Source organism: Epinephelus fuscoguttatus, linkage group LG17 (genome assembly GCF_011397635.1).
Source record: "Epinephelus fuscoguttatus linkage group LG17, E.fuscoguttatus.final_Chr_v1".
Lineage (NCBI taxonomy): Eukaryota > Metazoa > Chordata > Actinopteri > Perciformes > Serranidae > Epinephelus > Epinephelus fuscoguttatus.
Window position 1 is genome coordinate 33,320,289 of NC_064768.1, and position 21,926 is coordinate 33,342,214.

General features: G+C 40.1%; 1 protein-coding gene across 1 annotated transcript; it reads right to left on the minus strand.

The window, feature by feature from the left end:
• Window positions 1–612: 612 nt before the first annotated feature.
• asns (asparagine synthetase) lies at window positions 613–19,628 on the minus strand. The gene is made up of 12 exons (XM_049602772.1): window positions 19,520–19,628; window positions 16,101–16,356; window positions 12,225–12,462; window positions 11,939–12,124; window positions 11,747–11,848; window positions 11,084–11,211; window positions 8,424–8,550; window positions 7,038–7,144; window positions 4,953–5,053; window positions 4,017–4,098; window positions 3,718–3,873; window positions 613–1,416 (listed from the first exon to the last, which is right to left on the minus strand). The coding sequence occupies exons 2-12, from the start codon at window positions 16,347–16,349 to the stop codon at window positions 1,207–1,209; spliced, it is 1,686 nt and encodes a 561-aa protein (XP_049458729.1). The 5' UTR covers window positions 16,350–16,356; window positions 19,520–19,628; the 3' UTR covers window positions 613–1,206.
• Between the last annotated feature and the right edge of the window lie 2,298 nt (window positions 19,629–21,926).

Sequence of the window (21,926 nt, forward strand, 5' to 3'; positions counted from 1 at the left end):
TCTGTTGGAAGAGCTCACTTTGGCCACAAACTAAAGTGATTGCCACGTACGTCATTATGCAACAGCGTCAGTCTACGTAAATGCAGCTCGAATTCAAATCTGCTGCATCAAGTTTAAAGGCGCTGTATGTAAGAATGTGGCCAAAACGGTCACTGCACTCAAATTGAAAATACTGCCGCGAGTCGTGTCCACCCCGCCTTCCCTACAGATTCGAGGTTGCTGAACAGCAGCATGCTGGAGACTGTTTGCCCATGGGCGGCTGCCATGGCAGGGCCGCGTCACCACATCCTTGATCTTCGGTTTTCCAGCGGACCGTTCGAGCAAGTCCGGCTTCTCTGCTGCTAACGCTGCTGCTGGGATACAGCTGAGAAGACTGCTAATGCTGCTTGCCGTGCTGCTGTAGCTCAGTCGTAACTGTAACTGATGCTGAGACTCTACTGACTGTGTGACTGGTAGACGGCGGTGGGTGGCGCAACAGGCCAAAACAGAAATTCAAAACATAAACATGATTTGCAGACTGTAAAATTTTTTTGTAAATGTGAATATTCTGGCTGTACTATTGTTGTCGGTGAGATCAGTATGTTATATGAACATTATTCCTTAGTCTCTGTGAAATATTAGGAGGATTTTATGACTATTTGCTTTAGATTTCTTACATATAGCTCCTTTAAAGAACGTGCAGCTGTCATGTTAAAAATGAATGAAAAATGAGTGTTAAAATACTCATATTAACTGAATTTACACTATTAGTCATTTCCTGCCTGCATGCTTTTTCCTCCTCCTGCTTTATCCTGTGATCCTTTCTTAATATTCTTCAAAGGTCGAAGAAGGCGGCACGCCATCAACGCCACTGTAGCCACCAACCAACTCGTTTTATGGGAACATGTAAGGAGCCTGAGGAAGAAAGACATGGCAAACAGAGGAAACTTGATAACCACCTATGTGGCAGCCATTATGTCTGACTGAGGCTTTTGGGTTTGATGAGCCAGCTCAGGCAAAGAAAGCCTCTGTTGAATTGTTTATTGGTACTGCTACATCAAAGTCTGACAAACTCCATCACAGTGTGACAAACTTCATGTACAGTATAACTAGCTCCAAATAAGTTAATCTGAATCTGAATTTTAACAAAGTAAAGCTAAGTATGAGACAGAATTCTCTAAGAAGGCCAACATGTTGCTGACTGACAGACGCAGCTGCTCCAGTGAATCACTGGTCTTTATCAGGTTTATAGATAGCCAGGGTCCGGGCTGATGGGTCAGTGGCGTTGGTCCAGCGGGGCATCCAGTAATGGGAGAGCCACTCAGACCGGCCTGGGTAGTGTTTCTCAAACACCTGTCTGAAATAGTAGGCCTCCTTGGTGGATGGAGGGACATGAGGGAACGTCTTGTGAGCCTTTTCCATCTCGTCATCATTCACCTGGGAAAAGACAGAGAGCAGGTCACACACTGTGAGGCTACGAAGGTGTTTATGTGTTTCTCTAAATGTACTGAGAAACAAGCAAATAATACACAAAATATATTTCTTTTACTATATCATCTCCTACTGGTTGCATCAAAAGAGACACAAGACTCTGCGCTGTCAAAATCAGCAGCTAAAGCCATGACAGTCTGAGCAATGAACCAACACATTCTCACTGTTGACGTTCTGGGACGCCGTGTCAAGTTCTGTCTGTTACATGCATTGTCTTCTTTCAAAATACACTTCTGTTTTCACAGGAAATTTACTGTTTACATACAGTCTCTTTCAAAATAAAGGCACTACATCAGTACGACACTGGGAATTGACATTTTTTTCCTTCAACCACAAAAACATCTGTTTGGGTTTAGGAAAAAATAACAGGGTTTGGGTTTAGAAACTTAGGGGACACAAACACCCTTCTCACGGGTGAAAGTCTGTGTTCTTTGGACCCATCCACCACCCCTCTCGCCCACCCCAGTTGGACTTTTGCCGCCTTAACTTTCACTCTTGTCCCGCTGTGTCATTAAACTATAACAGCAACCGGTCGCACATCATGCCATGTTGAAGGACGCCTTTTTTCGTTGGTTTCTGACGCCGCAAGTCACTGCACAAGCGCTGGATTTCAACGACTTTGGAGTGAGACTGGGCTCAACGAACCAACACAAGTGCAAGTGATTCTTAAAGATAACTATACCCATTTTCAAAAGTTATACATGTCATTGCTATGGTCTAGGACAGTCCAAATATTTAAGTTAACAACTGTCGACCAAATCCAGAAAACTAGAGTGCTTAAACTCAAATGTGTGATGTCATCAAGTATAAATTCAGTATCTGCTCCATAGACAATGAATTGTCTCTTTCATTGTCATTGGCTTTGAGAGAGCTCATGTACACACACTGAGTGTAGCGTTAGTACAGGTATCCCAGCAACATCAGCTGAGATCAAGCAGTCCGATCAGCTGATTGCTATTAGATCGCATGATTCCTTTCTACGCAGCCAATTGGCAAATCTCGTTCAGTGCGCCCTATTTAAACTGCTTTAGCCTGCCTACTGTTGCTGCTTCTTGTGCAAGCCTCTTTGCAACCCATCTCCACCCCTGCTCCACTTCTTGTAAATGTCATTTCTGATGCTGTTCTGTTCTGTACCTGGGGGGTCTTTGTTGCTGCTCTCGGTCGGGGAGGTGTGCTCTCTCTGCTTTTGGCTTTCCATGTAGGCACATGGAAGGGCAGAGAGTTCCGAGAACAGAGCCGATCAAATTGCAATGGAAATAAAGTTTCTTTGATTCAAGTGATCCTGACTGAAATAATGACTGACCTTTCCTCGGCCATGGAAATAACATGATGGAATTCTTAATGGTGGTGTTCTCCTTAATAGACAAAGACCAGTGTGAAAACCATAAGAGGATCGATTTGGTTTTATCTGTTTTTCTACAGATACATAATCACAATTATCCATGTGGCAAAGTATAAATGTTATAAATGCCAAGAGCACAATGACAGAGAGAAAACAAACAATGAAAGATACAGATTGTGAACGACAAGGTGTAGAGGCATTCCTCAAAACCTTGGAAGGATTTTAAAAATGACAGAGAGATTTAATACCGCAGTCTGTCAGCGCTGTTGCTGGTTTCAAATCATCATGTGTAAATGCACACAGCATCTCTCTTGATGAGAACAGAGCAACAACGGACAGCAGCTCTGCAGCTCTGCTGTGCTATGTTCTCATTTTAGAGAATGTAATTAATTTCCCTCGTTAATGATGTAAGGACCTATTTCACCCACCTGCAACCCAATGGCTATTAATCAGAACGCTGTTGCTGCTGTATGAGAGCTGTAAAGATGATTGTTTAAACCCCGTCTGTTGGCTGGTGTTTGACATGTGTGCAGTAGGAGAATCAGAGTGTTATGGTGGCGTTGTATTGTTTACATTAGTGCAAAAAACATGGATTTCTCCTTCTCTTTGATGTTGCAGGCGGGTGGTTCATGTGCATATGAAATAAAATCCTGCCGGTGCCACTGCATAGTTGTGTTATTTTTTACAGGGGACCTTTGTAGGTGGTTGACAGAGAGGGTAAAACCTTTTGTTTACATAGGAGATAAACTTGGCCTAGGAAAAACAACCTTGCCTCTCAGAGCTTCCTCAATTATCTTGACTGCTTCAGAAGCAAAGTGAGTTCATGTGACATTAATTAGGAAATGCACAAGTGACTGAGTCTCTGTACTGTTAAACAAAAGCTCAGTTTTATGCAGCACACATACCATAGACTCCAGGTGCTCCTGCAGACAGACGTACCAGGACTTCTTTACAGACATCATCCCGTCACTGAAGGCCTCCTTACGCCTCCACAGGATCTCATCTGGGATCAGGTTGACATCCTTGAAGGAATCCCTCAGCAGATGTTTCTCCACTCCGTGCTGCTCAGACCGTTACAGACAACACTATTGTTACATAAAGCCGTGCTGTAGCGCTGCCTCCAAAGACTGCTGCATGTTTTAACTGCGACATGAACACTAGTTTGTGTGCTCAGAGAACACAGCAGCTGCACAGATGAACTGACCTTGGGGACCCTCATCTCCTCAGGCAGAGAAAGGTAGTACGCTGTGAACCTGTGATCCAGGAAAGGCACTCTGAGCTCCAGACTGAAACATAAAGAGGAACGTCAGATAAGTAACTAAAAAATGGCCAGTGGACATATAGGTACAGAGTACAGCATATTAACTGCTGCCCACAAACCTGAACTATTTATTATTCATCCACTGGTGCATTATAAAAAGGTTACCAGCTCCATTCCTATTAATTATCACTGTTTATCATTGGGGTTCTTTCATTTTTAATTCAGTTACTTATATCACAAACAGCTTGATCTTTCTGGCTTTGATGGCTTTCATTACTGCAGATATTTAGGCTCATTATTGAGGTTTAATTAATCACATTTGGCTCCAAATTAAAATGCAATATTAATTTTACCTTTTTGTGGTTAAATTAAAGATGAGATCTTAAAACCTTTCAGGCGTTTCATCAAGGATACTGAAATTAACGCACTTAAAAGCTATTGCACAATATTAATTAGTGCAATTTCTAATGTTGGTCTTTCATGTCAGTGTTTTTCTGCCCAATTAATTAGGTGACTTGCTAAATAAAAGCACAGAAAAACAGAAGTGCGCTGACGGAGCATGCTCTGTTTCTGAGTACAGGGACAGATGATCTTTTCACCGAGCAAACCACAAAATTGGATTAAATGTTTCACAGTTGGCGCCACCATTCAAAGCCATAAAGTATGATGAACAGAAAATGTATTAATCAATTATGTTGTTTAATCAAGCAAAAGTGCAAAATAACTCCAAATCCAACTTCTAAAATTTGCACAGAAGGAGTGCAACAGGGGACGACACATCTTTTGCTGATTTATGTTTCATGTTTTTATGTTTCAGTGTGATTTAGTGTTTTAGTGACTGCACATTGCAGTGGTGTTTAATAAAGTGACAGGCGTTACCCATGTGCAGCGGTGGTGCGATCAGCACGGAGGACATCAAACAGGTAGAGCTCCTTCATCAGTCGAACACTGTCCTCTGCAGCTGCTTTGGGAGTTGGAGCCTGGAGGAGGAGCACAATTATGTCATCACCAACACTTTAGGAAAAATTCACTCCAAATACATGGGTAAATAAATAACAGGGCGTCAACATACACCGCCTGGGCTGCATTCCTGGCATCAATATAATGACACCAGGGACACCTTTCAGCATCTGTATGAGAAGCTTTCAACCAGCTCCAATATAAACCCGTCCACGTCATTATTAGATGTTCAGAGCAACTGACAGATTTCAGAAGATGAAAGCCTGCTTAGGTGGATGGTCCAACAAGCACAGGACTTAGACGAAGGAGACAGGTGTTCATGTCTTATGTTCAAAGCTTTTCCTGACCCTAACCAAGTAGTTTTGTTGTCTACAATGAGATCCCTTCTACATAAATACCTGCCAACCCCCTGCATCAGGATACAATGCATAAGACCGCCCCCCGGCGCCATTATAATAGGCCCCGAGGCTTCTGCCTAAGCATCAACAGATAGTGGGGATGAGATCACGTTGTTAATGAATGTCCAGCAAAACTCTGCACGTAAAGCACGACAGATCAACTTAAGTTCATTCAATCTTTGCTCTGTCTCTTCCTTCACCTGTCTCTTGACCAGTGTCTTTTTCAGCTAATGTGCTGCCATGTCTCAATAAAGACTCAAAGAACATTAACATAAAAGTCAGCTTCTGTGTGAGCTGCTACATTATAATGGAAGTATATGAAGGCCATTCCTATGCTCAATTATGTCTCATAAGTTGTTTCATTTGTTTCACAGATTTGGTGCAGAAATGTTATTATCTCTAGGTGGTGGCTGTAAAGTTAAAGAGGCTGTGATTATCCTAGAGGTCACAATAGGTTATTTATTCATCACACATGAATACAATTAGGCTAACTGAATCTAAAGACTCTCAGCTTTCCAGGCATACCAAGTTTATGCAATTCCAATACTATTTAGCAACCCCAGTGTGCAGAAATATTCAAATACACCATTTTTAAAATGGCAGAAAATAACACATTTGTACCGCATGCATAAAGCTGTATGGCTTTTTGTCCAAAACTGTACAGTTAAAATCCACACTTTGATTCTGATATCTTGAGGTGAGAGGTCAAGAGGCTGCTTTGAAAATGGCCATGTCAGTTTTTTTCCTTGCCAAATTTTAGCCAAACTTTGTAGAATTATTTAACCTCCTTCCCGACTAGCTAACACAACATGTCTGGTACCAGTGGATTCATCACGTCTAGTTTCATATGACACCGGTATCTTCACTCCAGCTTTAGAGCTCAGCCTGTTCCAGCCTCTCAGAGACAGTAACATAGGCCTCAGAGTAGAAAAGGTTAAAAACAGTGACTTGGTTAATATAACCTGACATGACATAGTCTTTGATTAAAAACAAAACCTAAGGGTGTCCTCCCAGCAGTCTACGGAGCATACATGTACATGCTGCGTCTCCAGAATACTTTCACCAATCCTGATCTCTATCTCCCTGTCCCTCGTCAATGTTAGCTGTCAAATAGATAGATTGTAGCAAAAGGAGAGTTCACTTCTACATCACTGCAGGTGACATATTCAGCCACTAGAGGACAGCAAAGACAAGAGTTACAGCTAATGTTAACTGACTGCAGTTGCACAAGCCTTTTATTCCTTCAGGGAGTTTAGTTAATAAGGTGGTTCCAGATATTGTTCCTTACTTCTGTTTCTTTTTCCCAGTTCATTGGGTGGCTGCTCCTCTACTGAATCAGAGTAGTGGTTTCCACATTTTATTGCTTCCTTGTTGAGCAACTCCATTTTACAACATGGTTTATGTGCCACAGAGCCTCCTGTGTCTGAATTTACCTTGACTTTTGTGATTCTCCTCTTGTTTCTGGACTATGTGGCCCAAAACAATTACCACAAAACATTTGTTTTGCATAAGACAATTAAAATCATTACATTAAATGTCATTAAAATCACATTACTCTGGTATTTTCATTCAGATTAAAAAAGTTGATGGTGTCTGGAGGACTCGCCTTATGGAAATAAATGTATCCCTGAGTCAGCTCATCAGAGCCCTCTCCAGAGAAGATCACCACACTGTCTGACTTCTCCCTGATGTACTTTGACACCAAGTACATCCCTACAGTGGAGGAAACACAAAGAAGAGATCACAAAGAGATGGCAACCTAAACTGTCAGATCAGAATAATGAAGGCGTCCTAATACAAGTCAGTATAATATATAATCACAGTGCATATATGACTGTTTGAAAGATGGCTACAATAATAAAGGATGATTTGAACAGCCTTGATAATTGATTATCATTGAAGCACAAACACTGGTGACAAAAGGATGTACATTACGAACAGATGTTCTTTTTGTGCAGATAATTTTCTGTGCCAAAATTCGACCATAAATAATGGCATGAAGAAATACCAGCTAAAACGTTACAGTTATAAATGAGACCATTAAGAAACATATGGTCACAAATGAAATAATGATGGAAAAATTCAAATCACAATAAAATTTCAATGATCTGATTACAAAATGAATTCACATTTAACATATAATACATAAATATATGCTACTTTAGTAAATCATCTTTAATTTCTTATGACATCATATACACGTCCAATGACTTCACGTTTACAGATTCACTTTTTTGATGAACTGGACCAGATTATTGGGTCATAGATTCTATATTGTTATCAGGAATATAATGATGTAGTGCTGTGTTTTGACACAGTAAATGTCCCATATGTTGCCTCCATTGACCTCTTTCACCACTTAACTAATCTCCCTGCTTTTCAATGTGATTCAGACGAGCCAATCAGGAGGAAGGGAATGTAAGGGTGCAGCCGGCACGTTTTTGTCACATGAATGAGCACATCGACCAGTACAAACGTGAGGCGACCTATCAGACAAAAAAAACGACCACACTACTCCCGACTGCTGAAATGCCTCGTTGGAAGAGCTGAATCAGTCGCCAGCGCAGCTTTAAAGCAGAGCTGAATCTGAATATTTGACTGTTCAGATATTCCCTTTTCAATTTGGCGATTTGGACATTCCTTTTTTTGAGAACAGAAATTATAAAATATAAATCTCATTGTTTCCCATACACTGATTTTTCTGTGGCAGCCCGCCACAATATCAACATTGACTGCCACGTATTGATTTTCTTTCTGTCTATATTTTTACTATTTAAAATGGGTAAAATCTTATTTCACTACAGAGCTGCATGCAGCGTATTGGAAGCTAACAGCTAGCTCACCTGCGGTCCCTCCACCTCCCTGCCACTGGGACACTATTACAAGTATTCAGAGTCATGAAAGCCATGTTACACCCTATATCTTTTGATGCAACTTATTTTTTTCATTTTTCATTAACTACGTTTCCTGGCATGCTCCACCCTCCACTCACCGACAGAGGCACGTACGGTGGTGATGTCATACGTCTCCAGGTGAAAGATCACCTCCTCCACAGCTTGGATTCCTTCTTCTGCAGTGAAGTTCACCTCGTGGTGTTCACTGCCAATGTGAGCCGCAACCTGACAAACAAACCACTTTGTTTTTCAACAACACACCATAAACCCTTTACACCATAGACTGTCCAAAGAAAGTAAGTCGTCAGAATAATTGTTTGCTAGTTAAAAAAAGCTAAATTTAACTGCAGGGTCATTATAAGAAAACGTGCCATTTTATGTCTCTCGAACAAAACTGCGCTATAAATGTCAATCAACAATAAATACACTATAATCATTTTAGAATTTATTTTCCATGATAACTCTTGTAACATTAAAAAAATGTAAAATTTTATTTATTTTGTTTTCAAAGAGTTTTAAACACCTTTTTGTATGAAGCATCATTCAAAAGCTGTAAAAATGGCCTGTCGCTCAATATGATTGTTCTACTTTTACTAGCTATTAAGGCCCAAAAAAGTCAAACATAAACTTCTATATAAAGACTCAAATGTCCTTTCATTATTCATGAATGGGTTTTATTTTTAATATATGTAAAATGTTGTAAAAAAAAACCCCATCAATTTAGTCGGGTCGCCAGGTAGTCGTCAATCCTGTTACTTTTAACGAAAACACCCTTTCTGAGATAATTGACTACTCCGAAAGTTGCATCATTTCCTGGGAGTGAAATCAGCTTCCTTTTGTGAACATGCTGGTGAAAAGACAATTAAGTGTCCTCTTCTTTTTGTGATTTTTCTTATAGTTATATAATGTTTGACAGAGGGAGACGAGCTAATTGTGTCAGCCCTGTTTCCACAAAAGGACACGTTAAAAAGATATTTGTTAGAAATTTTTAATGTACATAAATAACATGATATAAGCCTCTAATGAATGCACACCATGTGGTCTCATGACCTTCACCACATGGCTAGCAATGGCTGCCAAGAACATTTTTCGTCAACCCTGTTACCATTCTAGCATAACAGGGTTGACGTAACAGGGTTAACAAAAGTATGGTTTTGCCAGTACATGAAAATATACTTTTCTTACCAATAGTGTTTACATTATATACATGGTTTTACAAATTTCATTGCTTGCTGAGAAGGAAATTGAAAAAACTGTGCACTTGGTGACAAGTTTTTGAAATTTGTCATGGTGTTAAACTTGGTGGATTGGTCCAACATGGACCCCATTACAATTTGGAGCATATCCAAATCTCCAGTTAGGGCCATATTTAAATTTGTGGCTATCCCAACTTGGTTTTTGAAAACCTTATACCCATACCTTACACTATGCCAAATTTCAAAAACTTGTCACCAAGTGTACAATTTTTTCAATTTCCCTCTCAGCTAGCGATTAAACTTGTAAAACCATGTATATAATGTAAATAGTATTGGTAAGAAAAGTATATTTTCATGTACTCGCAAAACCATACTTTTGTTAACCCTGTTACGTCAACCCTGTTACACTAGAATGGTAACAGGGTTGACGAAAAATGTTCTTGGCAACCATTGCTAGCCATGTGGTGAAGGTCATGAGACCACATGGTGTGCATTCATTAGAGGCTTATATCATGTTATTTACGTACATTAAAAATTTCTAACAAATATCTTTTTAACGTGTCCTTTTGTGGAAACAGGACTGACACATTAAGCTTGTCCCCCTCTGTCAAACATATAACTCTGAGAAAAATCAAAATAAGAGGACACCTACTTGTCTTTTCACCAGCATGTTCACAAAAGGAAGCTGATTTCACTCCCAGGAAATGATGCAACTTTCGGAGCAGGCCAAACATGTTCAATGGATCAATTTCATTGTCACTATTCTTTCAATATCCTTCATGTTTTGAAAAATGCTAAAACCTCTCAATAAATATGTCTCCAAAATATTCTTTGATTAGTCATGTTGAATTAAAGGTTTATGAATGTCCCATTATCTTCATTAGACCCAAAGCTGCAACTTAAACTATCAGTACGGTAACTGTTGTCAACCCTGTTACTGAGGTGTCAGCCCTGTTACTTGTATAATTTTCTAGTATAATTCAAAAAATGAAAAGACAAATGTTAAATCAACTCATTTTATATGTTAAGTAAAAGAAACCAATAATCTACAGAACTAAATGTGGGTATTATTGTTTTGTTTCCATATTCTGCTCTTAAAAAAGAAAGATGCTCTGAAAGCGTCCGTTGCAAATGAGCATATTCATCCATGGATAAAAATAAACACCTCATCTCACTGTACAAACACACTCACTGTAACAAGGGAAGATTTATCCTTCAAAGTATATCAGATTTGTTGTCAATATGCATTTAAAACATTTTCAAACATTCATTGGCGTATCGTAACAGGGTTAACAAAACACACATATGCATGTTGATTAAATGTGGAAAAAAATAAAAAATAAGATAGCCTGAGATGGCACAGCACCTATTTCTGATAGGATCTATTTAATCCAAAAAGGGTCATAAATAGTTTTAAAACAGTACTTTGAAAATCAAACATTAAGAATGGGAAATGGCATGTTTTCATATAATGACCCTGCAATTACGACCAAATTATGGGAACCTTTAACAATACTACCAGACAAAACATTATGTGAAAGCCCTCTATCAGAAGGACTGACCTTGCGAGCAGCTATGATGTCTGGACTGTCCTCTGACCCGATTGAAAACGTCTGGATGGGATACGGCAGCTTCTCCTCCTTGGCCAGCTTTACCAGCATCGCAGCGACCAAACTGGAGTCCAGACCACCTGAAGGACGGAATTTAATTTGAAAGGACAGACACAGGAAGTGTCCACGCTCAGCAGTCAGACAGGAGTCAGGTTAATTTCCAGGGCTGGTACCTGCGGTTATTCCACAGGCTAGTTAATAACATGTCGGACAGGAAATCCAAAGTGTGGGATCATTTTGAGAAGGTGAAGGACGAACCCAAGGTGATATGTAAACTCATCTTCATTGGTCGACTACAAACATGAGGTATCATCTGAAACATGGAAGTAGGTACATGCCCATTAGCCCACAGCGTCATTAACAGGCGGCTCGCTCAGTGTGTGACGTGCACTTGTAGATAAAATATAGGCCTATATTAATGAAGGTTCATTAGTACGGTTTTGTATTTCTCTGTAATGTAGCACAGTGTTAACAATGTTACTGATACTGTTCTTTCTCACACCTTCAACTCAAACCATTGTGTTGCTCCGCCCATCTTCATCTTTTTGCCATCACTGTTTACGTAACAAACAGTGATGGGAGTTGTTGATTGCAGATGGCAGAATATTAAATTACCTGACAGAAGACAGCCAATCCTCCTGTGAGCCATGAGACGTTTCCTTACAGCGTTCTCAAACAACAATCTGATGTTGCTTTTCACTGTCTCCTCATTGAAACCTGAGGAGACATCAGATTATGGCATTGATTCAAAAAAGTTCATTCAAATTGCTCTCCATTTACACTAGTTAACAATGAATAGTTTCATACCTGTAGGCAGTCTCTCCACAGTGTCGTATTTGGCATGAGCGGGCTCTTTGGTGCAGCAGTGAAACGGCGCCATCTGAATGGACTGAACTTTGCCGTTCTGCTTCAAATCAAAGACCTCAAAGTGCCCAGGGGGGAAGGGGACAATGTTGGCAAGGGTAGCCATCGCATGGGTAATGTTTGTGAGTCCTGTGATCAGGACAACAACAAATTGAGCAATGCTGTAAAACATTAACAACAAGAGTATAAAGACACAGATTCAAGGGGGGGTAATAAACTATCACATTACCTTTGGCTTCTGAGCAGACTGCGAGGAATCCATCGTCTGTGAGGAGTTTGAACAAAGGCCGCACTCCGTACGTATCTCTTCCCAAATAGACTTTTCTGTTGGCGGTGTCCAGCAGGATAAAAGCAAAGACACCGTCCAGGTGAGAAGCCATCTCCTGGATGCCAAAGCGGTCATACAGATGGAGCAGAATCTCACCATCCACCTCAGTCTGGTGATCAAAGTCAAAGTGTTTCCTCAGCTGGAAGAAAAGTGGACAAATAACACAGGCAGGGTTATTATTTTACGTTTCCTGGTGTGTTCACATAATGGTCATACCTCTCTATCACAATCACAATCACATAGTTGGAGAAAGAAGATTTGAAACATTTGCCAAATCATTAATATAGATTAGAAATAATAAAGGTCCAACAATAGAACCCTGCGGTACCCCACAGAGTAGTCCAGGCATGTTAGAATTGCAACCATTGACACAAACAAATTGCTTTCGATCAGATAAATAATTACTGCATCTGTCTGATGTCTCAACAGTTAAGCAATCGTCTTCCTTCAAATCTCCGTTCGGGGCGTCGGTGGCTCAGTGGTAGAGCAGGCGCCCCACGTACAAGGCTGTTGCCGCAGCAGCCCGGGTTCAACTCCAGCCTGTGGCCCTTTGCTGCATGTCTCTCCCTCTCTCTCTCTCCCCTTCACACTTCACTATCCTATCAATTAAAGGCAAAAAATGCCCTAAAAATATCTTTAAAAAAATAAATAAATAAAAATAAAAAAAATTTCCTTTCATGTTTCTCTCAGTTTCAGTTTTAATAATTAAAGTTTAACAAGACAGCGTACAGCAGCAATTTAAGAGCATGAGGAATAAACTAAAGTTTGTGTCTTTTAGTCTTACTTACGGGTACTACAAATTCCCTGTGCATTCGAAGTCAGTAAGTGGGTTTTGAGGCTGCAAGCAGGAAACCGTGCAGGGGAAATGAACTGTCCTTGAGTATGTCGGTGAGGGTGCACAGGGTGGCCTCATCACACCTGTTACTCAGTCGTGAAGACAGAATGCTGATGATCCTCCAGCATTGTTTTTGTACCATCTCCAGCTACTCTGAGAGGCCTTTCACAGCCAAGGACTGACTGGTTAATGACGGTATAATTGTTTTAGAACGTCACTTGGGAGATCAGCACTTTTGGCAACACTGAGGTAACATTTCCTTGGTCATGTCTTTGACCTGGTATCTCAGAGATGGAGGAGAGGGGATGTTGTCCTCTTTCCTGGCACTGATTACCATATCCATAGTCTTTGTCCATTCTCCTGTCCCCATTCAGCCACAGTCTCCAAGGCCTTCTAAGTGAGGCCAGGGGGGCCCTATCAGGAGCTCCGTGATTGTAAGGCCATCGACATATTTCACAGGGATACAGGGACAGTGACATGATATCTGCTAGGATTTCACAGGGCGTGGACACACAGGCACCCCACTGCAACCTCTTCTCTCTGCAACTCAGACAGTAACCTCATGGGGAGGCACTGAAAACCTTGAGATGCTGCAATAGTGGTAAACTGACGAATATTGTGACACATCCTGTCTACAAAAGAAGTGCAAAATAAAGGCAGGCTGAATGGGCGATGATACACCTGAACTCGTGTAATTTCATAATGCAGGTTCTGATTGATACCAAATTTGGTGTGACAGTGAGGAGAGGGTTTCTCTACAAGCATTAAAAATGGACTGAAAATATCTTGATGCATATAGTAAATACAGTCCTGCAAACACATAAGTACAATAGAAGCTCAGAATTATCCAAAACGAAAGTCTATGATGAATGTATTAATTTACTTTTAGGCAGCTTTGACTGGGATTGTCCCAAAAACACCAATCAGGGTTTTCTGGAAAGGTATGACAGTGCTGAATCCAGAAATATATGTAAACTGTAGCAGGTATGATCAGTGGTCCAACATGTGTGACTTGTTCAAGCAAAATGAAACGAGTGTAAATGGTGTCAATACACATAAATCAGGATCAAATTGTAACAGACTACTTATTGAAGGTTTTGTATCGACGTTAATTGAAAATTTAAGTGCTGTAGTTGGTGGAGACGGAGCAGTGAAGGCTCAACATGGACTACAGGACACCTCAAAATGATTCTTAAGTACAGAAAACGTAGCACATTGTAATGCTGGAAATACAGGATTTGGTTTAGCCCAACATTCACAACAGGTACAAAACTCTAAGACCCTCAGGGTGAACGTGCATTACACATTATAAAGAGCAGAGCAGTTGGAGGCTGGTGGAGCAGGCTCAACAGGTATCTCACTGAAATGTTGATGTGCTCATGTTAAAGATTCTGATTATTTAACCAAGCTAGCAGCACGGCTCTGGTGATGGTGTCGCAGCCAGTCGCAAAGGTGGAAGAAGTGCTCAGATCTTTCACTAAAGCAAAAGTAGCAATACCACAGTGTGGAAATATGTAATACTTGATAATAAAATGATCAGAAGCAAAAGCACTTATTTTGCAAAATGCCCCATCTCAGAATTTCCAATTATTTTACTTCAAGGTGTAGTGCTGTGTTTCCTCAGTGCATCAAGATATTCACATTATGTTTTTCTCATATGTAGAGGAAACCCCTGCACACTGTCACACCAAATTTGGGATCAATCTGAGCTTGCATTATTAAATTACATGAGTTCAGGTGCATCATCTCTCAATCTGCCTTTACTTTCCACTGTCAAAATCTCCGTCAGTTTCACCACTTTTGCTGTAAAATATTTTTGGTGGTTAGCACTGTCGCCTCACAGCAAGAGGGTTCCTCGTTCGATCCCAGGAGCGAGCCCTTCTGTGCGGAGTTTGCATGTTCTCCCCGTGTCAGCGTGGGTTTCCTCCAGGTACTCCAGCTTCCTCCCACAGTCCAAAGACATGCAGGTTAATTGGTGACTCTAAATTGTCCGTAGGTGTGAATGTGAGCGTGAATGGTTGTCTGTCTCTGTGTGTCAGCCCTGTGATAGTCTGGCGACCTGTCCAGGGTGAACCCTGCCTCTCGCCCAAAGTCAGCTGGGATAGGCTCCAGCTGTTTTAATTGTAGAACACAGGATTTTCGGAAAAAAATAAAAACAGAATCTGAACTTTTGGTGACAGAGCAGAAGTGGCAGTAAATTATTTAATTGTATTGACATGGGGTAATCTTGGTGGCTATCTGAAAGGTCCAAATCTAAAATCAGCTCTTTGGATATTTGTGAAATATGTTCTGCTGTGTGACTTTCCTCCGACACAAAACTTTCCAGTCACCAGTCTTTAGAAATTACATAAGTGTGCTGGCGCTGTCAGACACTCTTCTGTTTGCACCGAGGTCCAAATTTCTGTGTTAAACCAAATGTCTCTCCTTCTGTTCCTGAGTCATGGCGTTGAATAATGGCCGTAAAAGTGTTTTTTGGAGAACATTATGACGTCACAGTGAAGCTGACCTTTGACCTTTCAGATATCAGATTTGACAGTTTTGTAAAATTGTGTTATAATTAGTGTATAACTCTATAGATGTGGCAACCATCCTCGAGTCCAAGAGGACGTTTGTGTCAAATTTCATCAAATTCTCTCAAGACATTCTAGAGATATCGTCTTCACGAGAAGGGGACATACATATCGTACGTACATACAGACAAACCGAAAACATAATGCCTTCGGCCAAAGGTGTACGCGACACTGAGGCATAAAAAGTGATGGAAGGATTTCGGTCTTGAATCATTTAATCGTTGAGTCATGGCAGGAGTAATGGGTGACTGTTTTTCTGAAGAGCGTTTTGGGATTTTGTATTCATACCGAAGCGTTCTGTAGAGTCGAAACAATAAATTAGATTCGATTTTTTCAAACCACCACCATACCAACACCATCTGCGTGTCTTACTGTGAGATGGTTGTAAATCTCTCCGTTGTAGCAGAGCCACAAGAAAGGAAACTTCTTGATGCGTAAGGGCTGCATGCCATACAGCTGGTCCACGATAGCCAATCGGTGGAAGCCAAAACAGCAGTTGGTGAGGCCGTTGACGTTCTCAAAGCGGAAGGCATCGGGGCCCCTGTGAGCGATCTTCATGGCACTGGTGCACTGCACTGACAGGCACTCATCACTGCCGAACAAAGCCCAGATACCGCACATCTTGGAGCTGTGGGAGAAGGATAGAATAAAAACACATGTACAGTGTTGATGAATGTGCAGATTATAACTAGTCAAGGAAATACTAATATTTTAAAACATGGCATACAAACTAAATTGATCTGTTTCCATCATTTGTGAGAAACTAATACAGTGTTTCCTTATCTGTTAAGATTAGGGATGCACAATAATACCAACATGCTTTTTCTTATTTTGCACAATGAATGAATATTACATATATTGAAAAGTATTGTATTTCATGTCTCCATCTGCTGGTGGGCCATCACGACAAGAGTATGCATGCATAATATGATGTTAACTCCACTACAAAAGTCACTTGATGGTCACTAAAATTAGGTAGGGAAAAAAGTGGATATATCAATATCGATTATCGAGCAAATTAGTTGTTATATATTGGCAAAAAATCCAATTTCGAGCATCCCTGTTTAATTTTTTTGAGAAACTGCTTGTTTAAAAAGTGAAACATGTCTGATGGTAAGAATTTCCTTGAACTACTGTCAACCAAATTAGACCATTAAAGGGAACACCACCTCAATTAAGAATCCAATATCTTATTTTCATGGCAGAGAAAGGTCCAATCAATATCTGAGAACATGAGCTGCTCTCTCTCAAGGCCAGAAACCAGAGAAGTAAGGGTAACACTTTACTTGAAGGTATCCACATAACTATGACATGACACGGCCATGAACCTGTCATGAACATTATGTACATGTCATAAACGTTTATGACTGCTGTCATTAAGTGTCATTCGGTTTTTGTAATGTAACAAGTTGACATTGTTTGGGTTGTCTTGATTACGACAACTTGACATTAATCAAAGTGACATTACCAGAAGTTGTCTTTGTCATGACAAGTTGGCATACAAGAAATGCACATCTTTTTGTGTTAATGACAAGTTGACATAATGATTATTATTGTTTTGACAAAGACTGGTAATGTCATCCTGGTTAATGTCAAGTTGTCATAATAAGGACATCCCAAACGAATTTAATGTCAACTTGTCATGACAAAGACAACTTCTGGTAATGTCACTTTGATTAATGTCAAGTTGTCATAATCAAGACAACCCAAACAATGTCAACTTGTCATTACAAAAACCAAATGATACTTAATGACAGCAGTCATAAACGTTTATGACATGTACATAATGTTCATGACAGGTTCATGACAGTGTCATGTCATAGTTATTACAGTGTCATGTCACCCTTATGTAGATACCTTCAAGTAAAGTGTTACCGCAGTAAGTATTAAACTTGTGACGTCACAGGGTATAAAGTCTGCTGCATAGACAATGAATTGGAGCCTGATTTTACGATACGAGTATTGCACATCAGCCATTCGTGCATTACACATAACACCAGCACACAACATAGCACCATGAGCAAAACACAACACCTAAAGCATCAACCGACATTATTTAAAATCTTAATTGAGGTTGGCATAAATTAATTTTTAAAATGTTTCAGTTTAAATTTGGGCATCTTGTATTGTCCGGATGAAACTGAACTGTCTTAGAAAGCAGGAATAACATACATGAATTATGAAAATGGCTGCAGTTCCCTTTTAAGATGTATTAACTCCAAAGACACTGACACACCAAGACCTACAGTGAGTAAGCAGCCACATGAGGAGTTTTTGCAACAGACAGTGCCTGATTGTTTCTGCTCTACATTTGGTGAATGGACAAGTATCATTTACAGGTGTGCACAGAAAGAAGCACTGTTCTTTTTGGCTACAGTTTGGTGGAGGGTTTTATTTCCCAACGACACAATTTCAAAGATTTGCAAAGCCTGTTTGAGGCTCCTACCTGACACACCAATACTGTGGATTTATTAAAACTAAGAGGGCGCCTGCTACCTGACCTATGGTGAATATAACCTGCTGTGTATCACAACTGTGACTCTCAGTGTAAAGTTTTGTTTTACTTGAACTTCCTGTTTCGTTCATACTCTGAACAAATGTTTAATTTTGCATAATGTTGGGAATAGAATGATTTTATGTGTTTTACTATCAGTTGTGTTTCACTATATAAGTTTTAGATGTGTGAACAATGAGAATACTGAGATGATTTCAGCTGATCTGAATGTGTTTGCTTTGCAGAAGTGGAGAAGTACAGGAGAGGAAGAGACATTAAGTCTGAGGAGCACATACTGCAATGCTTAGATATGGTAAAAAGAATAGAAAGTGATGAGCAGATAGTAAGGTACAGCACGTGTAGGGAGTTGTGTTGTTCTCTTGTCTTTCAAAACAGAAACCACGCCCCCACTGTCAGCGGGAAGGAGGCAGGGGCGTGGTGTGGCGAAGGAGGAAGTGGAACCGCCAATGAGAAGAGGACAACGCCTCGCGTGCACAATGACTCATGTGACGCTTAAATACACTGGGTCAGGAAGAGATAGTTGGTCAGACTTAGTGAACTGGCACGTTTTGTTGCTTATCAGGGAAAGAAGTTGAGACCCAGAGCTCTGTAATTTTATTCCTTTACTGCTTAATAAACTACATTAACTGAGACCGAATATCTTCTCCTATTGCTTCATTAAAGAACACGCAGGACTGAGCTCACACATAGCACACTGGGGAGTAGGACGAGACTCTTAGTCCAACAATAATAAGTCTCAGACAAAGTGGGTGGTTATCTCAACTTACCCCATTGAAAGAATTAAGAAGTTTAACTTAGCTGTTAATTAATTAAACATTATGCATCACACAAAATAATTACCAACACCTGACTATGAGCTTCAACATTATTAAAACAGCACACCTGTTAGACCAGTAGCAGGTGCAGAATTTTCATTTAGCTAAGGTAACTTTATGTTCCCTTGTGTCGACAGCACCTGGCACCAAACTCCATTCAAAATCTCACCTATTTAACATTTGCTTAGCTGTGGCGAATAAATTAAACAGCTCACAACGTAGCAGGAGTTCTTATACATTATTAGGTGCTATTGTTTAATTCCGCTCAAATAAAGCTGTATTTAATTTCAATTAAAGCCGAATTTTCAGTAACACACTACTGTCATGCTCTGTATATGTGTGTAACTTACACTTTCAGCTTTGAAGCAGCATTCTTTAAAAAATCAGTTTAATTTAATTCAGTATTTGTAAGCAGATAATTAACACACACACACATACACACACACTGAGTCCTTGCTTACCTTCTTCTTCAAATGATACCCGTAGTGTGTGAGACGCTGCTGAGATACTGCTGTCTCTCGGATGTAATGATGCAACTGTACTGACTCCACTTTGGCACGTAATCTAGCACCGGAAATCAGTGATTATGTCTTCAAAATAAGATCGTGCCAAGCTACATTGTTGCCCTGTATTCATGAGGGGGAAGCAACAATGCAGCAAACAAATTACATTAAAATGCGTCTATAAATATTTTAAAATATAGCTGTTAAACAATGAGCCTACTTAGAAGAAATGCAGAAGTAGCTGTCATCACTTGTCACATCCTAATTTTGTGTATGCTCAAACCTCAGGCAAACTTGCCACATTTGTAGCCCAAGCGTGTTACCATATATTTTACATTCGTACATACGTTCTTGTTTTTTCTAGCTCTAGGCCTTTATAATTGCTCATACATATTTTATTTGTATTCCAAAAAAAACTTGAAATTATTCAGTAAACTGTTTTATTTTGAAGGCCGCATCTATCAATGATCAGGTGTTACTTTAAGTTTTTTCCAGCTTGGTGGTGCAGCCTCATGTCGGGCTACGACTGTAATTAGGCCCACTGTTGCATCACCTCACACACACTACTAAAGGAAGCAATCAGCTGCTTTATGTTGGTGGAAGAGCCAGAGATGTATTTTGTTACATATCAAAATAAAGTACAAATACTGATATATAAATTGTATAAGAAAACAAGCACTTTGTTATTCTGGCCTACAAACTACATTGTGACATAGAGATATTATCACATTTTAGGCATTAAGTTGTCTTGATATGGGTGTGACTGATGGCCCTACTTCATAGTTTTGGAGGTGGATGATGTAGATTCAGGGGGCCGTGCTGTCAGTCAAAGCGACCACTGACTGTCTGAGTTAACATTCAATTTATAATGCAGCTGGGGGTAACTGAACAGTAGCCTACCGCCACAGTGATGCAGCTTCAGAAGACAATAAGAATGGGCATTAAGCAGATGTTGAAGTACTCTGTTACAAGTCAAAGTCCTGCATTTAAAATCGCCATCACTATTTCTACAGGAATTCTTTGAGCTGATCTCACGTAGTATCACCAGATATGATTAATCCTGAATTAATAATAAAGACTGACTCTAAGGGTATGAAGCTTATGAAATTACCGGACAGCTTTAAACCTACCCAGCATGTAAATGAAGCCAGTCGTTGGCATGGTAACATTCAAGACTTAGTATTAAAAAGAGATTACTATTGGAAAAAATCAATTGTGTCACATTAACTGAGCTTTGTGAGACTGTTTAAGGTGTAACTCCTCCACTCTGTGCCCACAGCATTTTTTTAAGTGGGTGAAGTCATGTCCTGACTGGAAACACTCAAACAGGCCAGATGCCTTCAAAAAAAAAACCCTGCCGCTTGGTGCCATCAATATAGAGCACAATGTAAGTTTCCACAGTTATCCAGATGACACACAAGGGTGGGCGTCACGTTTCAGCCTCCCCCAATCCCACCATGTTAACACCATTAGCTCTGTCAGCACTTTAGCGGTTGTTAGCACCATTAGCTGCTAGCCGCTGGCTCAACAACCTCCATGTTGAGAGCCGTGTGCAGGCAATCTGAGCTCACTGAATCATAGACGTGCTCTAAATGTTGCCTTTAACGCTGCAGCATACAGCGCCATTTTAGACGACATCAGTGTCGGGCCTCATCACTGCTCACATGGCTGAATGAGAGCCAAACCCTGCAGCTTGGTTCAACATGTGACAGAACATGTTCAATGACAAGCTAAGGGTGGAATATTCAGGTGTCTACAAACTTTTGCCAAGCAGGGTATTTAAATGAAGCTGTTCATGGACGTGCACAGACAAGCAGATAAAAGTATAGACTGCAACAACTGCGACTTGCAACGTATCCTCATGCAGCAGTTCATGTATCTTATATCTTAACATTATGTATTTAACCCAAAGTTACGTAGGTTAAGTTTAGGAAAGGAAACATGAAGAGGACGTACCTTTAAATAAGTCAGAGTTCACTTGGTTTCACACCGGTGTTTCTTTCAGTAAAAGAGGTGTCTACAGGCATCAAACACTTAAATTTAATGCTTTTTAAGACCTTTTCAAGATGATTTTTAGTTTTAGTTATCTTATTCTTATTCAAGCATTGCAGGTTAATGTAAAGATAAGTAGTATATCAGTGGTCCTGTGCAGAGGTTTGCTATATGTAGGAATATGGTTATTGGAGTCAGGTTAATCTACATTTTAAAGTCAAAAGACATTAAGTAGGTTCAGTGGTAGATTTAAAGATTTTTAACATCAGAAGAGCTTGACTGATTTGACATGACGAAATGAACAGGCAAATAAATAAAATTAGATGAAATGTTTGTGGCAATTAAGACCTCACAAATTCAAATTTATGACAAA

What these genes read in the sequence shown, in the direction of transcription:
- asns (XM_049602772.1), bottom strand. Translation starts at nt 16,349, where the DNA reads ATGTGCGGTATCTGGGCTTTGTTCGGCAGTGATGAGTGCCTGTCAGTG. An exon ending in TGTGGAGAGACTGCCTACAG is followed by an intron (nt 11,849 to 11,938) that starts GTATGAAACTAT and finishes ATGTCTCCTCAG; the next exon opens with GTTTCAATGAGGAGACAGTG. An exon ending in CGCACCACCGCTGCACATGG is followed by an intron (nt 4,099 to 4,952) that starts GTAACGCCTGTC and finishes TTTATGTTTCAG; the next exon opens with TCTGGAGCTCAGAGTGCCTT.